Source organism: Mugil cephalus, chromosome 12 (assembly GCF_022458985.1).
Source record: "Mugil cephalus isolate CIBA_MC_2020 chromosome 12, CIBA_Mcephalus_1.1, whole genome shotgun sequence".
Classification (NCBI taxonomy): domain Eukaryota; kingdom Metazoa; phylum Chordata; class Actinopteri; order Mugiliformes; family Mugilidae; genus Mugil; species Mugil cephalus.
This window is the reverse complement of record NC_061781.1, coordinates 16,176,550-16,200,220: the sequence shown is the minus strand read 5'-3', so window position 1 is coordinate 16,200,220 and position 23,671 is coordinate 16,176,550. Positions and strand designations below refer to the sequence as shown.

Genomic DNA, 23,671 nt, shown 5'->3' with positions numbered 1-23,671 from the left:
TCCATAATTATTACATTTATTAGCTTTGACAAGTCAAACTTTATTTCTACAATCGCCGCATCTAACTTTGATTAACATTATAATTATTTATTTACTTTAATACAGTCAGTTACTTTCTTAGATAAAGGCTTCTTGGCTTTTGTCATTTTTAATCTTCCATGGAGTAAGATTTTATCTTATTATTTTAACTTCTTTTGCAAATTCTTAGCAGATGACTGACTTTTAACTCAGTATTTTTTACTTGTTTCCATCTGTTTCAGAGTCTGACAAAATGGCAGATGAGAATAAAGAATCAATGACATCTTCTGTAAATGCTCCTCCTCTTGGTTCCTCTAAAAACTCTCCATCTAAGGACACTGAACGCAACAAAGACACCAACTCAGATCAGGACTCTGGAGGAACTGAAGAGAAAAACAATGAAATCTTTTCAGGATTAGTCCAGAACCGTAAGACCGTATTTGAGCCAAACACTGGAGGAAAAAACCCACCAGGTAATCTTTGTTTATTGTAATACACAGTTAATCCCACCACTGAAATAGTTCATTGACAGACAATGACCCCTGAATACTTTAGATTCCAAGCTTTTTGAGAAATACATTTTTAACCTAGTTTAGTTAATTAAATCTATAATATGTAAGAAAAATAGCAAATAGTTAAATCCCATGCTACATTTTGAAATTGATTATTCTCAAAAGTTTAAGAGACACAAGAGGAAACACAGCAAGTTAAGTGTGGCCATCTGAAACCAAAAGGTTGTTATTTTAGCTTTTGTTGGGACTTAAAATATTTATGACTTAATAAAATGAAGACATTAAGTTTCTCTCAGTCAACTAATTCTTGAAAAAAATGACTTTTTTCAGCACCAGCTGTTACTAACATCAATTGTATAACATGAGTCATGAACATTGATGAACATTGATGTTATCTATCGTCTCTTAACATCATTTTCTTTCTTTTCCTCTGTTGCAGATGTTGCTAAAAAGCCACCGGCTGCTGCGTTGAAAGATGATAGTGAGTACACACAATCTATTCTACTATCATCCACTGCTAGTCAGTGTTGTTGAGTTCCATCATGACCAATGTTGGAAGATATAAATGCAGATAATCTGTTGAAATGAGCTGATTTAACCCAGCAAGAAGATGAGCTCAGCATCTGTCTTTCAGCCTTTTGTTTCTTTAACGTCTCACCATCAACTAAGTCAGTCAGATATTTAATCTTATCCAGCCTCTTACTTACTTTCCTCTACTTTGCTTCCTCCATAAACATATTCCTGACCTCTTCAACTCTGCCATGATGTGTGTGGTGACATCACTGAGCTTGTTTTTGTTCCTAGCTGAAGACCTGTAGTTGGTGGTGTGTGATGAAAGCATCATGCACGTCCTGTGGGAGATTATACCCATTTAATCCCAGTTACATAGTGCCATGAAGTGGGAATGGAAATGTGCACTACTTTCTATTACTGTACAGACACAGATTCACTATTGATTGTTAATTTATAACATTTCAGAATTTTGTGGTTCCAGAGAAGATGATGAAATGAATCAACCTCCATCAGTTCCTACCCTGTATCCATAATAATTACATTTATTAGCTTTGACAAGTCAACCTTTATTTCTACAATCGCAGCATCTAACTTTGATTAACATTATAATTATTTATTTACTTTAATACAGTCAGTTACTTTCTTAGATAAAGGCTTCTTGGCTTTTGTCATTTTTAATCTTCCATGGAGTAAGATTTTATCTTACTATTTTAACTTCTTTTGCAAATTCTTAGCAGATGACTGACTTTTAACTCAGTATTTTTTACTCCTTTCCATCTGTTTCAGAGTCTGACAAAATGGCAGATGAGAATGAAGAATCAATGACGTCTTCTGCAAATGCTCCTCCTCTTGGTTCCTCTAAAAACTCTCCATCTAAGGACACTGAACGCAACAAAGACACCAACTCAGATCAGGACTCTGGAGGAACTGAAGAGAAAAACAATGAAATCTTTTCAGGATTTGTCCAGAACCGTAAGACCGTATTTGAGCCAAACACTGGAGGAAAAAACCCACCAGGTAATCTTTGTTTATTGTAATAGACAGTTAATCCCACCACTGAAATAGTTCATTGACAGACAATGACCCCTGAATACTTTAGATTCCAAGCTTTTTGAGAAATACATTTTTAACCTAGTTTAGTTAATTATATCTATAATATGTAAGAAAAATAGCAAATAGTTAAATCCCATGCTACATTTTGAAATTGATTATTCTCAAAAGTTTAAGAGACACAAGAGGAAACACAGGAAATTAAATGTGACCATCTGAAACCAAAAGGTTGTTATTTTAGCTTGTGTTGGGACTTAAAATATAAATGACTTAATAAAATGAAGACATTAAGTTTCTGTCAGTCAACTAATTCTTGAAAAAAATGACTTTTTTCAGCACCAGCTGTTACTAACATCAATTGCATAACATGAGTCATGAACATTGATGGACATTGATGTTATCTATCGTCTCTTAACATCATTTTGTTTCTTTTCCTCTGTTGCAGATGATGCTAAAAAGCCACCGGCTGCTGCGTTGAAAGATGATAGTGAGTACACACAATCTATCTATCTGCTATCATCCACTGCTAGTCAGTGTTGTTGAGTTCCATCATGACCAATGTTGGAAGATGTAAATGCAGCTAAACTGTTGAAATGAGCTGATTTAACCCAGCAAGAAGATGAGCTCAGCATCTGTCTTTCAGCCTTTTGTTTCTTTAACGTCTCACCATCAACTAAGTCAATCAGATATTTAATCTTATCCAGCCTCTTACTTACTTTCCTCTACTTTGCTTCCTCCATAAATATATTTCTTGGCCTCTTCAACTCTTCCATGATGTGTGTGGTGACATCACTGAGCTTGTTTTTGTTCCTAGCTGAAGACCTGTAGTTGGTGGTGTGTGATGAAAGCATCATGCACGTCCTGTGGGTGATTATACCCAATTAATCCCATCTACATAGTGCCATGAAGTGGGAATGGAAGTGTGCACTACTTTCTATTACTGTACAGACACAGATTCACTATTGATTGTTAATTCATAACATTTCAGAATTTTGTGGTTCCAGAGAAGATGATGAAATGAATCAACCTCCATCAGTTCCTACCCTGTATCCATAATAATTACATTTATTAGCTTTGACAAGTCAAACTTTATTTCTACAATCGCAGCGTCAAACGTTGATTAACATTATAATTATTTATTTACTTAAGTACAGTCAGTTACTTTCTTTTGTCATTTTTAAACTTCCATGGAGTAAGATTTTATCTTAGTATTTTAACTTCTTTTCTGCTATCATCCACTGCTAGTCAGTGTTGTTGAGTTCCATCATGACCAATGTTGGAAGATGTAATATGCAGATAATCTGTTGAAATGAGCTGATTTAACCCAGCAAGAAGATGAGCTCAGCATCTGTCTTTCAGCCTTTTGTTTCTTTAACGTCTCACCATCAACTAAGTCAGTCAGATATTTAATCTTATCCAGCCTCTTACTTACTTTCCTCTACTTTGCTTCCTCCATAAACATATTCCTTGACCTTTTTGCCTCTGCGTCCTTAGATGGATAAAATGAATCATCCTCGACCAGTTCACACCCTGTATCCATAATAATTACATTTATTAGCTTTGACAAGTTAAACTTAATTCCTACAATCGCAGCGTCTAACTTTGATTAACATTATAATTATTTATTTACTTTAATACAGTCAGTTACTTTCTTAGATAATGGCTTCTTGGCTTTTGTCTTTTTAAACTTTCATGGAGTAAGATTTTATGTTAGTATTTTAACTTCTTTTGCAAATTCTTAGCAGATGACTGACTTTTAACTCTATTTTTTGCTCCTTTCCATCTGTTTCAGAGACAGACAAAAAGGCAGATGAGAATAAAGAATCAATGAGATCTTCTGCAAATGCTCCTCCTCTTGTTTCCTCTGAAAACTCTCCATCTAAGGACGCTGAACACAACGAAGACACCAACTCAGATCAGGACGCAGGAGGAACTGAAGAGAAAAACAATGAGAACTTTTCAAGATTCGTTCAGAACCGTAGGAGCAAGTTTGAACCAAAAACTGGAGGAAAAAACCGACCAGGTAATCTTTGGTTATTGTAATACACAGTTAATCCCACCACTGAAATAGTTCATTGACAGACAATGACCCCTGAATACTTTAGATTCCAAGCTTTTTGAGAAATACATTTTTAACCTAATTAAATTAATTATATCTATAATATGTAAGAAAAATAGTAAATATTTAAATCCCATGCTACATTTTCAAATTTCTTATTCTCAGAAGTTTAAGAGACACAAGAGGAAATATAGCAAGTTAAATGTGACCATCTGAAACCAAAAGGTTGTTATTTTAGCTTGTGTTGGGACTTAAAATATTGATGACTTAGTAAAATGAAGACATTAAGTTTCTATCAGTCAACTAATTCTTGAAGAAAATGACTTTTTTCAGCACCAGCTGTTACTAACATCAATGTTATAACATGAGTCATGAACATTGATGAACATTGATGTTATCTATCGTCTCTTAACATCATTTTCTTTCTTTTCCTCTGTTGCAGATGTTGCTAAAAAGCCACCGGCTCCTGCGTTGAACGATGATAGTGAGTACACACAATCTATTCTACTATCATCCACTGCTAGTCAGTGTTGTTGAGTTCCATCATGACCAATGTTGGAAGATGTAAATGCCGCTAAACTGTTGAAATGAGCTGATTTAACCCAGCAAGAAGATGAGCTCAGCATTTGTCTTTCAGCCTTTTGTTTCTTTAACGTCTCACCATCAACTAAGTCAGTCAGATATTTAATCTTATCCAGCCTCTTACTTACTTTCCTCTACTTTGCTTCCTCCATAAACATATTCCTTGGCCTCTTCAACTCTTCCATGATGTGTGTGGTGACATTACCGAGCTTCTTTTTGTTCCTAGCTGAAGACCTGTAGTTGGTGTTGTGTGATGAAAGCATCATGCACATCCTGTGGGTGATTATACCCAATTAACCCCAGTTACATAGTGCCATGAAGTGGGAATGGAAGTGTGCACTACTTTCTATTACTGTACAGACACCGATTCACTATTGATTGTTAATTCATAACATTTCAGTTTTTTGTGGTTCCAGAGAAGATGGTGAAATGAATCATCCTCCACCAGTTCACACCCTGTATCCATAATAATTACATTTATTAGCTTTGACAAGTGAAATTTTATTTCTACAATCGCAGCGTCTAACTTTGATTAACATTATAATTATTTATTTACTTAACTACAGTGAGTTACTTTCTTTTGTCATTTTTAAACTTCCATGGAGTAAGATTTTATCTTACTATTTTAACTTCTTTTGCAAGTTCTTAGCAGATGACTGACTTTTAACTCTATTTTTTACTTGTTTCCATCTGTTTCAGAGTCTGACAAAAAGGCAGATGAGAATGAAGAATCAATGACGTCTTCTGCAAATGCTCCTCTTGTTTTCTCTGAAAACTCTCCATCTAAGGACGCTGAACACAAGGAAGACACCAACTCAGATCAGGACGCTGGAGATACTGAAGAGAAAAACAATGAGAACTTTTCAAGATTCGTTCAGAACCGTAGGAGCATGTTTGAACCAAAAACTGGAGGAAAAAAACCACCAGGTAATCTTTGTTTATTGTAATACACAGTTAATCCCACCACTGAAATAGTTCATTGACAGACAATGACCCCTGAATACTTTAGATTCCAAGCTTTTTGAGAAATACATTTTTAACCTAGTTTAGTTAATTATATCTATAATATGTAAGAAAAATAGTAAATTGCTTTCAAATTGCTTATTCTCAAAAGTTTAAGAGACACAAGAGGAAACACAGCAAGTTAAATGTGACCATCTGAAACCAAAAGGTTGTTATTTTAGCTTTTGTTGGGACTTAAAATATTGATGACTTAATAAAATGAAGACATTAAGTTTCTGTCAGTCAACTAATTCTTGAAGAAAATGTCTTTTTTCAGCACCAGCTGTTACTAACATCAATGTTATAACATGAGCCATGAACATTGATGAACATTGATGTTATCTATCGTCTCTTAACATCATTTTGTTTCTTTTCCTCTGTTGCAGATGTTGCTAAAAAGCCACCGGCTGCTGCGTTGAAAGATGATAGTGAGTACACACAATCTATTCTACTATCATCCACTGCTAGTCAGTGTTGTTGAGCACCATCATGACCAATGTTGGAAGATATAAATGCAGATAATCTGTTGAAATGAGCTGATTTAACCCAGCAATAAGATGAGCTCAGCATTTGTCTTTCAGCCTTTTGTTTCTTTAACGTCTCACCATCAACTAAGTCAGTCAGATATTTAATCTTATCCAGCCTCTTACTTACTTTCCTCTACTTTGCTTCCTCCATAAACATATTCCTGACCTCTTCAACTCTGCCATGATGTGTGTGGTGACATCACTGAGCTTGTTTTTGTTCCTAGCTGAAGACCTGTAGTTGGTGGTGTGTGATGAAAGCATCATGCACGTCCTGTGGGAGATTATACCCAATTAACCCCAGTTACATAGTGCCATGAAGTGGGAATGGAAGTGTGCACTACTTTCTATTACTGTACAGACACAGATTCACTATTGATTGTTAATTTATAACATTTCAGAATTTTGTGGTTCCAGAGAAGATGATGAAATGAATCAACCTCCACCAGTTCACACCCTGTATCCATAATTATTACATTTATTAGCTTTGACAAGTCAAACTTAATATTATAATTATTTATTTACTTAAATACAGTCAGTTACTTTCTTAGATAAAGGCTTCTTGGCTTTTGTCATTTTTAAACTTCCATGGAGTAAGATTTTATCTTACTATTTTAACTTCTTTTGCACATTCTTAGCAGATGACTGACTTTTAACTCAGTATTTTTTACTTGTTTCTATATGTTTCAGAGTCAGACAAAAAGGCAGATGAGAATAAAGAATCAATGATGTCTTCTGTAAATGCTCCTCCTCTTGGTTCCTCTAAAAACTCTCCATCTAAGGACACTGAACGCAACGAAGACACCAACTCAGATCAGGACTCTGGAGAAACTGAAGAGAAAAACAATGAAAACCTAGGATTAGTCCAGAACCGTAAGGCCGTATTTGAGCCAAACACTGAAGGAAAAAACCCACCAGGTAATCTTTGTTTATTGTAATAGACAGTTAATCCCACCACTGAAATAGTTCATTGACAGACAATGACGCCTGAATACTTTAGATTCCAAGCTTTTTGAGAAATATATTTTTAACCTTGTTTAGTTAATTATATCTATACTATGTAAGAAAAATAGTAAATAGTTAAATCCCATGCTACATTTTCAAATTGCTTATTCTCAAACGTCTAAGAGACACAAGAGGAAACACAGGAAGTTAAATGTGACCATCTGAAACCAAAAGGTTGTTATTTTAGCTTGTGTTGGGACTTAAAATATTGATGACTTAATAAAATGAAGCCATTAAGTTTCTGTCAGTCAACTAATTCTTGAAGAAAATGACTTTTTTCAGCACCAGCTGTTACTAACATCAATGTTATAACATGAGTCATGAACATTGATGAACATTGATGTTATCTATCGTCTCTTAACATAATTTTCTTTCTTTTCCTCTGTTGCAGATGTTGCTAAAAAGCCACCGGCTGCTGCGTTGAAAGATGATAGTGAGTACACACAATCTATTCTACTATCATCCACTGCTAGTCAGTGTTGTTGAGTTCCATCATGACCAATGTTGGAAGATGTAAATGCCGCTAAACTGTTGAAATGAGCTGATTTAACCCAGCAGGAAGATGAGCTCAGCATCTGTCTTTCAGCCTTTTGTTTCTTTAACGTCTCACCATCAACTAAGTCAGTCAGATATTTAATCTTATCCAGCCTCTTACTTACTTTCCTCTACTTTGCTTCCTCCATAAACATATTCCTTGACCTTTTTGCCTCTGCGTCCTTAGACGGATAAAATGATTCACCCTCCACCAGTTCCTACCCTGTATCCATAATAATTACATTTATTAGCTTTGACAAGTCAAACTTAATTCCTACAATCGCAGCGTCTAACTTTGATTAACATTATAATTATTTATTTACTTTAATACAGTCAGTTACTTTCTTAGATAAAGGCTTCTTGGCTTTTGTCATTTTTAATCTTCCATGGAGTAAGATTTTATCTTATTATTTTAACTTCTTTTGCAAATTCTTAGCAGATGACTGACTTTTAACTCAGTATTTTTTACTCGTTTCCTACTGTTTCAGAGACAGGCAAAAAGGCAGATGAGAATAAAGAATCAATGACGTCTTCTGCAAATGCTCCTCCTCTTGTTTCCTCTGAAAACTCTCCATCTAAGGACACTGACCGCAACAAAGACACCAACCCAGATCAGGACTCTGGAGAAACTGAAGAGAAAAACAATGAAAACTTTTCAGGATTAGTCCAGAACCGTAAGACCGTATTTGAGCCAAACACTGAAGGAAAAAACCCACCAGGTAATCTTTGTTTATTGTAATAGACAGTTAATCCCACCACTGAAATACTTCATTGACAGACAATGACCCCTGAATACTTTGGATTCCAAGCTTTTTTAGAAATACATTTTTAACCTAGTTTAGTTAATTATATCTATAATATGTAAGAAAAATAGTAAATAGTTAAATCCCATGCTACATTTTCAAATTGCTTATTCTCAAAAGTCTAAGAGACACAAGAGGAAACACAGGAAGTTAAATGTGACCATCTGAAACCAAAAGGTTGTTATTTTAGCTTGTGTTGGGACTTAAAATATTAATGACTTAATAAAATGAAGCCATTAAGTTTCTGTCAGTCAACTAATTCTTGAAGAAAATGTCTTTTTTCAGCACCAGCTGTTCCTAACATCAATTTTATAACATGAGTCATGAACATTGATGTTATCTATCGTCTCTTAACATCATTTTCTTTCTTTTCCTCTGTTGCAGATGTTGCTAAAAAGCCACCGGCTCCTGCGTTGAACGATGATAGTGAGTACACACAATCTATTCTACTATCATCCACTGCTAGTCAGTGTTGTTGAGTACCATCATGACCAGTGTTGGAAGATGTAAATGCAGCTAAACTGTTGAAATGAGCTGATTTAACCCAGCAGGAAGATGAGCTCAGCATCTGTCTTTCAGCCTTTTGTTTCTTTAACGTCTCACCATCAACTAAGTCAGTCAGATATTTAATCTTATCCAGCCTCTTACTTAATTTCCTCTACTTTGCTTCCTCCATAAACATATTCCTTGACCTTTTTGCCTCTGCGTCCTTAGATGGATAAAAAGATTCATCCTCCACCAGTTCACACCCTGTATCCATAATAATTACATTTATTAGCTTTGACAAGTCAAACTTTATTCCTACAATCGCAGCGTCTAACTTTGATTAACATTATAATTATTTATTTACTTTAATACAGTCAGTTACTTTCTTAGACAAAGGCTTCTTGGCTTTTGTCATTTTTAATCTTCCATGGAGTAAGATTTTATCTTACTATTTTAACTTCTTTTGCACATTCTTAGAAGATGACTCACTTTTAACTCAGTATTTTTTACTCGTTTCCTTCTGTTTCAGAGACAGGCAAAAAGGCAGATGAGAATAAAGAATCAATGATGTCTTCTGCAAATGCTCCTCCTCTTGGTTCCCCTAAAAACTCTCCATCTAAGGACACTGAACGCAACAAAGACACCAACTCAGATCAGGACTCTGGAGAAACTGAAGAGAAAAACAATGAAAACTTTTCAGGATTAGTCCAGAACCGTAAGACCGTATTTGAGCCAAACACTGGAGGAAAAAACCCACCAGGTAATCTTTGTTTATTGTAATAGACAGTTAATCCCACCACTGAAATAGTTCATATTAATGACTTAATAAAATGAAGGCGTTAAGTTTCTGTCAGTCAACTAATTCTTGAAGAAAATGGCTTTTTTTATAACATGAGTCATGAACATTGATGAACATTGATGTTATCTATCATCTCTTAACATCATTTTGTTTCTTTTCCTCTGTTGCAGATGATGCTAAAAAGCCACCAGCTGCTGCGTTGAACGATGATAGTGAGTACACACAATCTATTCTGTTATCATCCACTGCTACTGAACAGCCAGGTTTGGAAACTACATTATGTGAGCCAGATCTACACGAGTCAGTGTTGTTGAGTACCATCATAACTATCATAACTAGGAATGGGCATCGATAGGACTTTATCGATACTGATGCCATTATCACTTCTGCTTATCGATCTGATTCTTCATTAATTCCCTTATCAGTTCCTCCTGTGAATTTGTAGTCTGGAAAAAGTATGTGTTCTTAGTTAATGGATTCTTAGTTTTTGTCATTTTTAAACCTCCATGGAATAACATTTGGTTTACTTTCGTTACTTTTTCTTTTTATGTTGCAAATTCTAAGCCTATGAGTAACGTTTAACTCTATTTTTTACTCTTTTCCGTCTGTTTCAGAGTCAGACCAAAAGCCAGATGATGATAAAGAATCAATGACGTCTTCTGCAAATGCTCCTCCTCCTGTTTCCTCTGAAAACTCTCCATCTCAGGATGGTGAACACAAGGAAGACGTCAACTCAGATCAAGGAAAAGAATCCAGCAGGTTAGAAGAGGGAACCAGCCCTGAACAGAAAGGTGCAGAAGCATAAATGGTCCATGAGCCAAATTAAAAGCAAGCAGACATGAAAACACACTCAGGAGAAGACGACCGGGAGGACAGACATAAAAAAGTTTCTGAAGATAATGAACCAGATTTTGACAAAGAAGATGACAAAAAGGAAAAGAAATTTCCTTTACAAAACTCTCAGTAGCCTCTGAACCCAGTGACACTAAAACCAGACCACATTACCACCAATACCTGTCAAGAGCCCTCTCAGACTGAACAAGCAGACTCAGGAAGAGAAGAGGAATAACAGTGATTCACACAGTAGAACAGAGAAGGCAGACGAAGGTGAAGCTGTTGATAAAAGTAAAGTTGTGTGTGGTGATGTGGTGATGTGGTGTGTCACGTGCACACATGGGAAAGTGTGAATTTAATGAAATGCTCTGTATATTATGTGTTACTGTTACTGTTATGATTGTTTTCCTATAAATGCATAAATCTGGTTGTTCTATATCAAAAACACTTCATCACTATTAAATAAATCAAAATTTTTCACAAATATGCGCCACATGAAGTTTATTAGTTTATGTAAAACTATGTAATCCAAATGGATGGAAATTTCATATTCAATCGAAATACATACAAGTAAATATTTGGCCTGATATTTTTTGATTGTAATTTGCTGTTGGCCATTTTTACTCAGCCGATTATATGTCAGTATTTTTCAATCACAGTAGTAACATCCATGCACTTTCGGTGTCAATTGAACAAAAATTATGGGAGGATTTAGGTTTAAGTTTTACAGTTTTTGAAGTGAGTAATGGTTTGATAAGGTTAGATAGATTCAATATTTTCTTATCTTCAGACATGTGTAGTGTAGGAGATGTTTCTTTACCTGTTTGTTAGTTTCAACTGTGTCTTTAGTTCTCAAACTCATTAGAGACATGATCTTTAAATCATGTTTTATGGCTTTTGGCTTTTGGCTTTGTGCCCTCAAAAAAATTGACAACACAAAAGCCCAAGTAGCCTTCCCCCTAAAATGACGAAATTTCAGGCCTGGATTATGCCTCACCAAAAATCAAGCTAGGCCATACTACGCTTACAAAACGTCACGGGCCAGGATATTTTTTTGTGCATTTGTTTATACATAAAGTACAGCCACATAAAGCATTTTTGCTCATATTTTGGGGTGTGCATGCAATGCATTTGAAAATAATACAAAAAAAAAAAAAAATGCAAAAAATAAAATACAATAAAATAAAAATTACTATTAATGCTTTGGGTCAGGTTGAGGCGGGTCTTCCATTGTGATTTATTTACATATTTTTGTCCCAGACCCTAAGTATTTGGGTCCTTCTCTAATGTTCCCCCCTCTACATACTCAGCAAGGGACTTAAACGAGTTATCATATTTCATTTTTCAATACTTCATTCTTTTCGTTGCTAATGTACTTATCAATTGTATTTTGTCTCAACCCTTTATATTATATGTAAACAGATATTCTGCCTCCCACCTGTCCGGAAAGCTCCTGTTTTCTGCCTGGTGTAGCTGTCCTGATTGACGCGCCACCAGCAGAGCATTATGGGATTTGTAGTGTCAGCGATACATGCGCTGTATAGACTACCACTGGCGGGCCAGCTCTAGTAGTCATTTGGTATTTGGTCTCGCCAAATATACTGCCGACTAAATTTGGAGAGTTTGACACCTGTGAACTAATGGATATTAAAAAATATATAAAAATTGCAAGGTTTTATTGTGAAAGTTCTAAATGGAAATACTAATACTCACCTGCTTTCGTGTGTGGGTTGGTACGCAGGTCCGGGACTCTCAAATCTCTTGAGAGTTTAACAAGTACATACTTATCTCATCTCATCTTCCATACCGCCTTCCGCCATCCTCACTAGGGTCACCGGGGTTACTGAAGCCTGGATGCCAGCTGGCATCGGGCGAGAGGCGTGGTACACCCTGGACAGGTCGCCAGCCTATCGCAGGGCAGAGACAAACTACCATTCACACTCACACGCACACCTAGGGTCAATTTAGAGTCACATATCAGCCCAACGAGCATGTCTTTGGAGGTGGGAGGAAACCGGAGAAAACCCACGCGGACACAGGGAAAACATGCAAACTCCACCCAGAAAGGCCCGAGCTGGACTTGAACCCGGACCTTCTCGCTGGGAGGCATCGGCGACACCGTCCAAGGTCCAACGTTAAAATGAAAGTAAACCCCAGGCCCGTTAGTCACGACGGAGCGTAATTTTGCAGAGATGATTCGTCGAATTATTCTGGCATACTGGATCCTAACCCCCTGCCTAGGTGAGTTTGACATTTATATTTTTAGCTTAATATGTTTTTTTCATGGACATGGAAACTATTGAAGTAGAGACTATATCCCGGTTGACTTTGGCACACAAAGTTAATCATTGATATGAAAATCACAGTCGGCTATGCAGAACTATGTCTCCTTGGTACTTAACCTACGTTACACTAGGTAAAAAAGAAAAAAAGAAAAGAAGAAATAAATAAAAGAAACCAGTTTACTTTCTGATCTTTGTCAGTGAATAGGCTAATTCTATAGTGGCCTTTTTTGATAGATACTGATAGATACTGATAGATACGGAATAACAGGGAATAGGCTACATTTGGTTTACATTAGTTTACTCTTGCAGTTAGAATCTTATAACTCAATATTCTTGCAATTATCCCACAATTTGTTTATGCGCTGTTGATGTTTATGACCTAAATGGCTAGTTGGTCATTATTGTCATATATCAGTTAAAGATGGCCTCCTTGATTTTCTCCTGACTTACACAGTCTTCATCTTTGACCCCTAGCCACTAATCTTAAGTTTATAGGAGGCCTGCTTTGGTTTCTTTTCAATGTATCATAGTCGTTTCACCTGCTTCTATTTTTATGATCATGATTATATTTTTATGGTCATCCTGCATGCATCCTCCATGTCTTTTTGTACCATTTTCCATGGTACATTTCATTTCCTTTCTACTGTCATGGAGAGTAGAGGAGATGCAAGATACAGCTCAGGGAGGTTCCTACGAATAATAAATAACAAGTGATTAATGTTTGTGGTGTTCATCAGGTATCTCTGTTTAAATTAAAGTCATTGTTGTTTAGGTATGAGGACCACCTGTTTGTATCTGCTATCTGGGTCTGAACAGTGTAAACTATATCTATATTAAAAAACTAGCATGTAGACCCTTGGTCAAGGTTTGTGATTTTTCAGACAACTGTTGATTTAACAATAATATAAATATTTGTCAGCCTGCACCAACATATTACAATCTCCTTGCAACGGATTCCAGCACAACCCCACTTCTAACTAAAAACTATGATAATGTGTTGTATATTAGTCTTGATATTGTGTGGTCATCATACTATAATATTACTACAAACATGTGGTCTTGTTTCTTCACCTCTCCATTCTCTCTGTCTAGTTGCTGGACAGTCTACTACTTATGGACTGGTGGGAGGGACAGTGACCCTGAAGGCAGACAAGAATGTCTCTGATGAAATTCTGTGGAAGCATAAAGGGAACAAAGTAGTGGAGTTTGATGGCAATGAGGAACTTGTTTTCGGATCATTTTCAGACAGGATCACTCTCGATTGGGTTTCTGCAGATCTCACAATCACTAACCTCAGATATGAAGACAGCGGAGAATATGTGTTGGAAACATACAAACACAGTCAATTGACAAAATCAGTTATTTATCTGGAAGTCACTGGTAAGTTTTATTTTATACATATTATGCTACTAACATTGGTACTTTAATTGTGTAGTTGGGCGCTGGTGAGTTACTATTTCAACACCCATGCCCTTAAAGCAATAAATGTGTTATTAGTAAACCACACAAAAAATAGACCCTACAAATGTACCCAAACTAAACTAAACTAACTAACTAAACTACACACAGTTTTAAAAAAGCCAGTCATGGAGTACACTGTTGGAACTTGTAAAAGTAAAGAAGTTAAGGAGAAAACAATGTAGAGGAATGTAGAGACATGTGGAGGAACGGTCAGACTCTGCTACAAATTCTTAACTTGGGAAACAAAGCATGGGGCTGATATAACAACTGTACAAGGCTGATACAACACCTTTCCACACATACAGCAATACTACACTGTTTACTATGTCAGCCTCATTTCTTATGAAGTCGTGTGCTTTTATTCTTCATTGACTGACAGATTAATAAATACTTCACTTCTGGACTAAACAGTGGTAAAACTACAGTAGATTGATTTTGATGCACAGTGAAATACTAGAAGTTTACCTTCGAAGGCTTCGGAAGGAGACATTTAATTTGTTGTGTTGGTACATAAGTTAAAGTTCTGAGCAAGTTTTGCATTGTACCTACCAGTTTATCAGTTTACCATCTCTTAACATGTCACCTATTATGCATTTTATTGTTAGTATATTTCTTTTATCAGACAGACTTTGCTCTCTCGAATATATTAGTCATTTGGGCAAACACCTGAAGACAGTGTAGGTTTAGATCTTAAAAATATCAGTATCAGTTTAAGGGATGGTTATAGTTATAATTCCTGTCACAGAGCCTTATTTTGGCAGTTGTTTTTTTTTTTTTTTTTTTTTTCCAGTTTGTGATTTCATCAAAGTCACCAGACTCCACTGACAAAATGAGTAATTTTACCTCACTGGACACAGGAGTTTCTGGTCTACCAGCAATATGGTGTCAGAAATGAATTTACATAGAATGTAGCTACCACTATTACTACTAAATGTGCCAACAAATTCATATTAAAAAATCTTGTTTGCAGTGTCCTGCATTCTAATGTAATGTGTGCATGTTGCATATTATGTGGCTGCTACAGAAGTTGCTGAGGTTTTATTTTTGTCTTTCTGTGCAGGTGGTCCAAAAACTGACAGTGACATTATTATTGCCATTGCCACTGGGGCTGGCGTCTTAGTTATTGTCATTCTTCTGGCTTTGTTGTTCTGCAAACTGAAGCATAAAGGTGAGCTTAATATTGTGAAGAGACGGAATGGTATCATTATGGTACTTGTAAATCTCTCTCTGAGCTGTGTCCGCTATACTTCCACTCTCTTTGGACTGGAGGTATAGTGGTGCATGTTTATATACGGACTTTTGTTTATATATATGTATATATATATATTGAGATGAGGTGAGAAAGGTTCATTGATATTTGAGGATCAGAGATTATGTCAAAACTGCTAACATTATAGTAATATGCACTATAATTACTATAAAAAACAGACTGGTTTTATTAACTTCAGCCTTCACTATGTACAGAGTGGCATTAAAACACATTGGTTCTTTCTGCTTTCTTCTTGATTCCAGCATGCTTTGCCAAAGGAAATGATGAGGAACGGGCATCTCATGGTGAAACTGGAGGTATGATGCTGCATTGTTATTCAGTGATCAGTAAGTAAATACTAAAACAGCAATCAGAAGTCCAGACTGCTGGAGGAGACAACATCACCTTTACTTAAATATCGTACGTTCTTCAGCAGTCATAAAGAACAAGCTGTTAATGTCACATTTTTTTATTTCTCTGTCATCTATGTTCTCTTTCTTTTATACTTTTAACTATCGTAAAGAACAAGCTGTTAATCTGTTAATGCCCTGTGTGTGTTTGAGTGTGTTTATATGTATATAAAATGTGGTTTTAGACAGAAACTGACACCCAGTTGAAAGAGTGTTTGATGAACTGATTAATGCAAATTAAATAGGGATATAAAACATTACAAACAATTACAATTTTGCACATTATCACATTTTCAGAGTCCAGAAATGATGAAGAAAGTCAGTCACTCCTCCCTGACAAGATGGGACAAGGTAAGAGCCACTGAATGACTGTTTTTTTTTATTTTGATCTATATTAACTACTAGTAACTGTAGACTGTGGAGTTTACAACAAATATTTACAACAAATATCAACAGTTGCTATGAAAAATGTAAGTATTTTTGCGCTGGAACTGTGGCAAAACCTTTTTTTTTTTTAAATGGCATTGAGAAACCCATTTTTAATGATGAAAATCAGTTTCGTGTTTTGTTGTTTTCTTTCTAATTACCCTTTTGTTAATGTTATCAATTTAATCAGGTCCATTGGCTGAAAGGGGAGTTGACTCTACAGAGAAAAAAATGTACCTTTGCATTAAAGTAGTTTATTGTGATAACAAATACATTTTCTGAATATCCACATTTTTCTTTTAGGCCTTCGATAACATCCATGACTACAACTACATTTAGTGTAATATTAAAGGACAGATATCAAGTAATATCAATTAATTTGTCTATGGCTCACAACATCTAAAAAATATATTGATCGTATAATAATAAACCTCGCATTATTTGAATTAAAACCTCTGTGAAACTGATTGTTGCCTTAATTAACATTTGATAATTCATTATCCAGTAATTGTTAAATATGTTAAATATTTCAAATTCAAAATTTCGATCCTCTCAGCAGTCACAAGTAAAGAAGTCATCTATAGTATGAAAACATTACAAGACTCTTGAGCTTAATAATTTGAACATTTTAATTTCATGTTAAGACATTTTCATAGTGTTTGACTGCATTCTTAATATTTTTACTCTATTTTTTTAAAGTATTTTATGATTTTTTTTCTGTATTTCAGCAGTCATGAAAATTCCATTGATTAATAGAAATGTATTTTTACACTAAATAGTTTGTGCTCTTTTTGTTTTCTGTTTTCCGGATATGAAGCTAAAGTTTGCTAGTGAATTAATGATAATAGACAATGGCCCTTGAATACTTGGGATTGAGAACTTTTGAGAAATGGATTGTTAACTTGACTTAATTATATTTATAATATGTAGAGAAACGAGGACGTTGAAACTAAATGGTTATTTTTGCTTTAGATGGGACTTAAAAAATGAATGAGTTAATAAATGAAGTCATTGAGCTTCTGTTACTAATTTCATGAACCAAATGACTTTTGCTGCACTACCTGTTATTAACATCAATGTTCATGACTGTATTGTTTAATTCCAAACTCTCAATGTAGACACTGTATGATCTGATTAATTATTTTATGTCTTTTTTCCTGTTTCTTTTTCCCAACAGTCTCAGACAGTGACCCTGAAACACCCCCAATGACATTTCAACAAAAAAGAGAAATGTTTGCGCGTGGACTGTCACCAGCTGGTAACTTTTGTTTATTGTATTAATGAGTTCATAAAATTAAGTGATTAAGTTTCTGTCACTAATTTCATGAACCAAATGACTTTTGCTGCACTACCTGTTATTAACATCAATGTTCATGACTGTATTGTTGATTCTAAACTCTCAACTCTCTAAACTCTCTGTATGATCTGATTAATTATTTTGTTTCTTTTCCTCTGTTTCAGTTCCACCCCCTGTGCCTAAGAACCCATTTAGAAACTGTACAATCGACAAAGAAAATGTCGCCCAGCCCAGGGAATGTACAGAGAAAACTGTCTCAGAGTGTGACCCTGATGTGTTGCCTGGTGTTTTGAACGACGATAGTGAGTACACACAATCTATTCTGCTATCATCCACTGCTTCTGAACAGCCAGGTTTGGAAACTATGTGAACCAGATCCACACTAGTCAGTGTTGTAAATTACACCAGTCAAAAGGAAAAGCTAACAGTTGTAACAGTACATGTTCTCCAGAGCAGACTTAAGCTTCGTAGCAGTGACTCTGTCAGATATCACTGGGCTCCTATTTAGTGATATACCTGTATGTACACTACCAGTCAAATATTTGCACACACCTTGTCATTGAATTGAAAGAGAAAGTGTGTCTAAACTTTTGACTGGTAGTGTAGACAGAGATGTGAAAAAGTGTTTGCACCCTTCGTGATTTCTTATTTTATTGTATGTTTGTCACACCTAAATGTTTCAGATCATCAAACAAAGTTCAATATAAGACAAAGATAACACACAAGTCTCATTTTCAATGAAAGTTTTTTTTATTAAGGTTTTTTATTTAAAACAAACCTACAAGGACCTGTGTGAAAAAGTGTTTGCCCCTCCTGTATAAACCTAACTTAACTATGGTTTATCTCATCTGAGTTCAGTTTCTCCAGCCACACCCAGGCCTGATTACTGCCACACCTGTTCTCTATCAAGAAATCACTTCAATAGGACCTGCGTGACAAAGTGAAATAGACCAAAGGATCCTCAAAAGATACACATCATGCTGAGATCCAACGAAATACAGGAACAAATAAGAAAGAAAGTAAATGAGATCTATCAGTCTGGAAAAGGTTATAAAGAAATTTATAAAGCTTTGGGGCTCCAGAGAACCACAGTGAGGGCCATTATCCACAAATGGAGAAAACATGGAACAGTGGTCAACCTTTCTAGGAGTGGCCAGCCGACCAAAATTACCCCAAAAGTACAGCAACAACTCATCCAACAGGTCACAAAAGAGCAGACAACATCCAAAGAACTGCAGACCTCAGTTGCCTCAGTTAAGGTCGGTGTTTATAACTCCACCATAAGAAAGAGACTGGACCAAAATGGGCTGCATGGCAGAGTTCCAAGACCAAAACCATTGCTGAGCATAAAGAGCATAAAAGGTCATGACAGTTTTTCCAGATAACATCTTGATAACCCCAGGACTTTGCGGGAAATACTCTGAAGATGGACTGAAGAGACAAAGGTTGAACTTTCTGGAAGGTACATTACGTCTGGAGTAAAAGTAACATCTCATTTCAGAAAAAGAACATCATACCAACAGTAAAATCTGGTAGTGGTAGTGTGATGGTCTGGGGCTGTTTTGCTGCTTCAGGACCTGGAAGACTTGCTGTGACAAATGGAACCATGAATTCTGCTGCCTACCAAAAAATCCTGAAGGCAAATGTCCGGCCATCTGTTGGTGACCTCAAGCTGAAGTGAACTTGGGTTCTGCAGCAGGACAATGATCCAAAACACACCAGCAAGTCCACCTCTGAATAGCTGAAGAAGCTAAATGAAGACTTTGGAGTAGCCTAGTCAAAGTGCATGGCCTTAAAAAGGAGGTTCATGCTCAAAAACAGTGAATTACAACAATTCTGCAAAGATGAGTAGGCCAAAATTCCTCCTGTGCTGTAAAAGATTCATTGCAAGTTATTGCAAACGCTTGACTGCAGTTGTTGCTGTTAAGGGTAACTCAACCAGTTATTAGGTTTAGGGGCCAATCACTTTTTCATACAAGGACATGTAGGTTTGGTTTTGTTTTCCCTTAATCACGAAAACCTTCATTTAAGAACTGCATTTTGTGTTTACTTGGGTTATCTTTGTCTTATACTCTGATTTCTTTGGTGATCTGAAACATCAAGGTGTCACAAACATGCAGAAACATAAGAAATCGGGGCTACCAACAGTTTTTCACATCACTGTATCTATACTGCTGTTAACAGAAATTAAATTGCCCATAACAAGGTAATGCTCCTCTATTTTCAGTAAGGACAGATATCAACAAGTGATTTGTCTATGGCTCACAGCATCTAAATTGATTGTTGCCTTAATTTACATTTGATTATTCATTATCCAGTATTTATGTGCCAACATTAAAATAATTATGACCCTCTCAGTCAAGAAGTCATCTGTAGTATAGAAGCATTACTTGACTCTTGAGCTTAATAATTTTAAGATTTTAATTTTATGTTAAGACATTTTTATAGTGTTTAACTACATTCTTCCTATTTTTGTTTACTATATTTTAAAGGTGTATTTCATGAGTCAAAGGCAGGTGAGGATATGGAGAGAGAAGATGGAGAATTTAATAAACCAGGAGCTATTCATGCACATATTCAACGTTTTGAGAGTATGACAAAAGAAGAAAAACCAAAAGGTAATTTTTGTTTCTCTCTATTGATCTTGTGTGTGATCAATTGTTTTCTCACAAAACAATTGATCACACCAGCGATGCAGAAAAATGCCATTGATTTACAGTAATTTATTTATATACTAAATAGTTTGTGCTATTTTGGGATATATACAGTATATGAAAAACCCCAAAGGTGTGTGTGTGTGTGTGTGTGTGTGTATCTATCTTGTGCAGTTAACTTAAATTAAACTGTCATTAACAAGGCATGCTCCTCTTTTTTCAGTTAAACTTGTGACTTCTAACTGATCTCATATGTTATCCAGTTTATTTTATCAAATATAGGCTATTATCTAGAAATGAAATATAAAAGCATTACAAATCAGTACTTATTTTCCTACATTTATCTCTTTGTCTGTAATTCTTCTTTGTAATGTACTTAGGAGAAATGCACAATGCTGTTTTTATACTAAACTGTTTTTACTGTTTTATTTTCACTTTCATATTCAGTTAAAAATGCAGGTTGTGATGAGGAAGAAAAGTCTCCTCTTGCAGGTCCTTTACCTCCTCCTGTTGTCAAAATATGGCCGCCACATTCATCCATAACTTCAAAGCCTCAGAACCTGTCATCTAAGGATGATGCCGATGAACAGAGGAGAGACACTAACTCACATCAGGTCCCTGGAGAAACTGAAGAGACAAACGAGAGTAAAGCTGAAGAAGAGAAACCAAAAGGTAATTCTTATGTCACTTGTAGAAATAGGATGGTTTCAATTTGATAAACATTATAATTATTTATTTACTCTAGAGTCAGTTGCTTTCTTAGGTAATGGCTTCTTGGCTTTTGTCATTTTTAAACTTCCATGGAGTAAGATTTTATTTCATTATTTTAAGTTCTTTTGCAAATTCTTAGCCCATGAGTAATGTTTCACTCTAATTTTTACTTTTTTCCATCTGTTCCAGAGTCTGACACAAACCCAGATGAGGATGAAGAGTCGGTGGCAGCTTCTGCAAGTGCTCCTCCTGCTGGTTCCTCTGAAGACTCCACAACCACTACAAAGCAAAGTGTTGGAGAATCTGAACCACCAGGCTTGCAGGAAGAAAAAGAATCCAGCGGGTTTGAAGAGGGGACCACCTGTCCCGAACAGCAAGATGCAGAAGTAGAAATGGTCCATGATCCACAATCAGAGCAAGCAGACACAGGAACACACTCAGGAGAAGACAAGCAGCAGGACAGACACAGAGTTTCTGAAGATCACAGTGAACCAGATGCTGACGAAGAAGACGTTAAAAAGGAAAAGAATGTTCCTTTAGAAAACCCTCAGAACCCAGTAACACCAAAACCAGACCACATTAACACCAGTACCTGTCAAGAGCCCTCTCAGACTAAACAAGCAGACTCAGGAAGAGAAGAGGAATAACAGTGATTCACACAGCAGAACAGAGGAGGCAGACGAAGGTGAAGCTGTTGATAAAAATAAAGACAAGTGTGGGCCAGAAGACCAAAAGACAGACAATGAGAGTTTTAGTGGGGTTTTAGAAGTGAAAAAACTGTTCAATAGGTCTTTTTAAAAAGTTGCCAAACCAAAAAGAGAAGGTGGAAGGACACATGTGCACCTGAAGGCAACGGGATAAGATCAATAGAGAGATGAAAAAAATAAGGAGATCGACCTTATGTCACAGTAAACTGAAAAGAGAGAGGCACTCCATCCAGCTCTGCTTCCTGTTTCTATTGTAAAGTGGCTTTACGGTTTGTAAATGTATTCCTCACAGCCAGCGACATCAGTATTCTGACAAAGCAACTGCTGAAAACAGTCGTTCATCTTATAGACAAAGAAAAATTACAAGCATCTGGGTAGATTCTAGAAAGTAGGATTTGCAGATTGGGATTTTTTCTGCTGTATAAGAGACTTTATTTGGACCGGTACTTTCACCACACTCCTAATTACTGTAGTCTGCTTCATCTTCATTGCTGCAGTTGTTTTTTATCTCTGGTGAAAAGTTGTTAGCCACTGAATCCACCGCTACACAGTGTGACAATGTGGGAATTGCGATTCTTTCATAATAATTTCAAAATAATTGTGCAGTCCTGTTGACTGACTGCATGCAACATTTTTAATCATTTTGATTGACTTTTCTCTGAGCTCAAGATAACACGTGTTATTCTGTTTAACAGCTAAAGAGTATTAGAGCTATGTTTTGGTTCCATCTTTTATTTGTGCAATGAGCATTAAACAAAAGCAAGCGACATGACTTGATTTTCCAATCTCTTTCCTCTGTGCCATTCAGTCATTTCTACTTCTTGTATTTGGTTTTCCCAATTGCGTGATTGAGTGCTCCACCCCGTGTCTTGTTATCCCATCAGCCCTTGTGTGTATTTAGTCATTTGTTCATCCTCACTGTGTATTTTCCTGCAAATCTCCCTCGGCTTTGTTCCTCATACCGTTTTTCCCAGCCTGCACCCTTAATTTTGCTACTGGTCTGTTTTTGTTGTTGAGACTAAGCTTTACTCAAACAAAGCTCACCTATTGTGCAGTCGGCCTGTTGCGTCCGGGATACGGGTTCTTCTGAAACCAAAACAGTAGAGTATAAGAAGAAAAGAAACTATTTCTTTGAGGCAAAAGCTCATTAATCAGAGGGAACGTACACTTATACTGAAGTGTCTGACAGATTACGGTTACTCTTCATTAGGTTCACTAGTGAAAACAAATGCATACTAATATCACTTGCACTTGATTCAGTCTCGCACTAAATCCTCCTTCGTGACTGTTATAATGTTCAGTTTATAGTGAAACAGCAAGAGAGGTGGTAATTGAATTGTAGCAGGGTTTTTTAGTGTTTTAAAACTGTGGCGTTTTCTTTTGTTTAGAGAATCAACAACTTTCTAATTTATTTAAGACAAAGGGTGAATACTGAAACTTTATCAAGCTAAGGTTTACTCCAGTGCTGTTAGACTAGAATGCATTTTCACCATGATGCATGATGCGAGTGTTTAAATTCACTCAAAAGTAGAAACAAGTGCTGCTACTGCATCAGGTGCAGATCGGAAGCAAGTGTAAGGATATGTTTGTTTCAGTAGGGGGCAGTGTTTAACAGTCTTTGTCCCTAGCGACAGACTGTTTTATTTTATTTATTTTTTTAGCTTGGATGTGAGAAGTAAGTTCCTTACATTTTAATACTGACGTGTTGAAAGGTCATTAACTTCTATAAAGGCATGTTTAACAAATGAAA

General features: G+C 36.0%; 2 protein-coding genes across 22 annotated transcripts in view; both read left to right on the top strand.

Moving 5' to 3' along the window:
• The window catches only part of LOC125017405 (uncharacterized protein DDB_G0290685-like), a 65,820-nt gene extending 54,615 nt beyond the window's left edge, over positions 1 to 11,205 (top strand). For 7 of the 21 annotated variants that reach the window (XM_047600490.1, XM_047600506.1, XM_047600489.1 and 4 more), the window contains 15 exons: positions 261 to 491; positions 970 to 1,011; positions 1,830 to 2,060; positions 2,539 to 2,580; positions 3,886 to 4,116; positions 4,595 to 4,636; positions 5,434 to 5,661; positions 6,123 to 6,164; positions 6,951 to 7,178; positions 7,657 to 7,698; positions 8,288 to 8,518; positions 8,987 to 9,028; positions 9,618 to 9,848; positions 10,058 to 10,099; positions 10,502 to 11,205. In XM_047600490.1, the coding sequence (XP_047456446.1) occupies positions 261 to 491; positions 970 to 1,011; positions 1,830 to 2,060; positions 2,539 to 2,580; positions 3,886 to 4,116; positions 4,595 to 4,636; positions 5,434 to 5,661; positions 6,123 to 6,164; positions 6,951 to 7,178; positions 7,657 to 7,698; positions 8,288 to 8,518; positions 8,987 to 9,028; positions 9,618 to 9,848; positions 10,058 to 10,099; positions 10,502 to 10,692 (2,096 nt within the window). In that variant the 3' untranslated portion in view covers positions 10,693 to 11,205. The remainder of the gene's footprint in view (positions 1 to 260; positions 492 to 969; positions 1,012 to 1,829; positions 2,061 to 2,538; positions 2,581 to 3,885; positions 4,117 to 4,594; positions 4,637 to 5,433; positions 5,662 to 6,122; positions 6,165 to 6,950; positions 7,179 to 7,656; positions 7,699 to 8,287; positions 8,519 to 8,986; positions 9,029 to 9,617; positions 9,849 to 10,057; positions 10,100 to 10,501) is intronic. The other 14 variants (XM_047600493.1, XM_047600499.1, XM_047600498.1 and 11 more) reach the window with 14 other exon arrangements.
• A 1,548-nt stretch (positions 11,206 to 12,753) lies between these two features.
• On the top strand, positions 12,754 to 22,693 carry LOC125017408 (protein IWS1 homolog). Its single transcript, XM_047600512.1, has 10 exons — positions 12,754 to 12,962; positions 14,099 to 14,386; positions 15,528 to 15,635; positions 15,980 to 16,033; positions 16,424 to 16,477; positions 17,730 to 17,810; positions 18,014 to 18,151; positions 20,342 to 20,467; positions 20,951 to 21,175; positions 21,404 to 22,693. The coding sequence occupies exons 1-10, from the start codon at positions 12,914 to 12,916 to the stop codon at positions 21,859 to 21,861; spliced, it is 1,581 nt and encodes a 526-aa protein (XP_047456468.1). The 5' UTR covers positions 12,754 to 12,913; the 3' UTR covers positions 21,862 to 22,693.
• Positions 22,694 to 23,671: the final 978 nt, after the last annotated feature.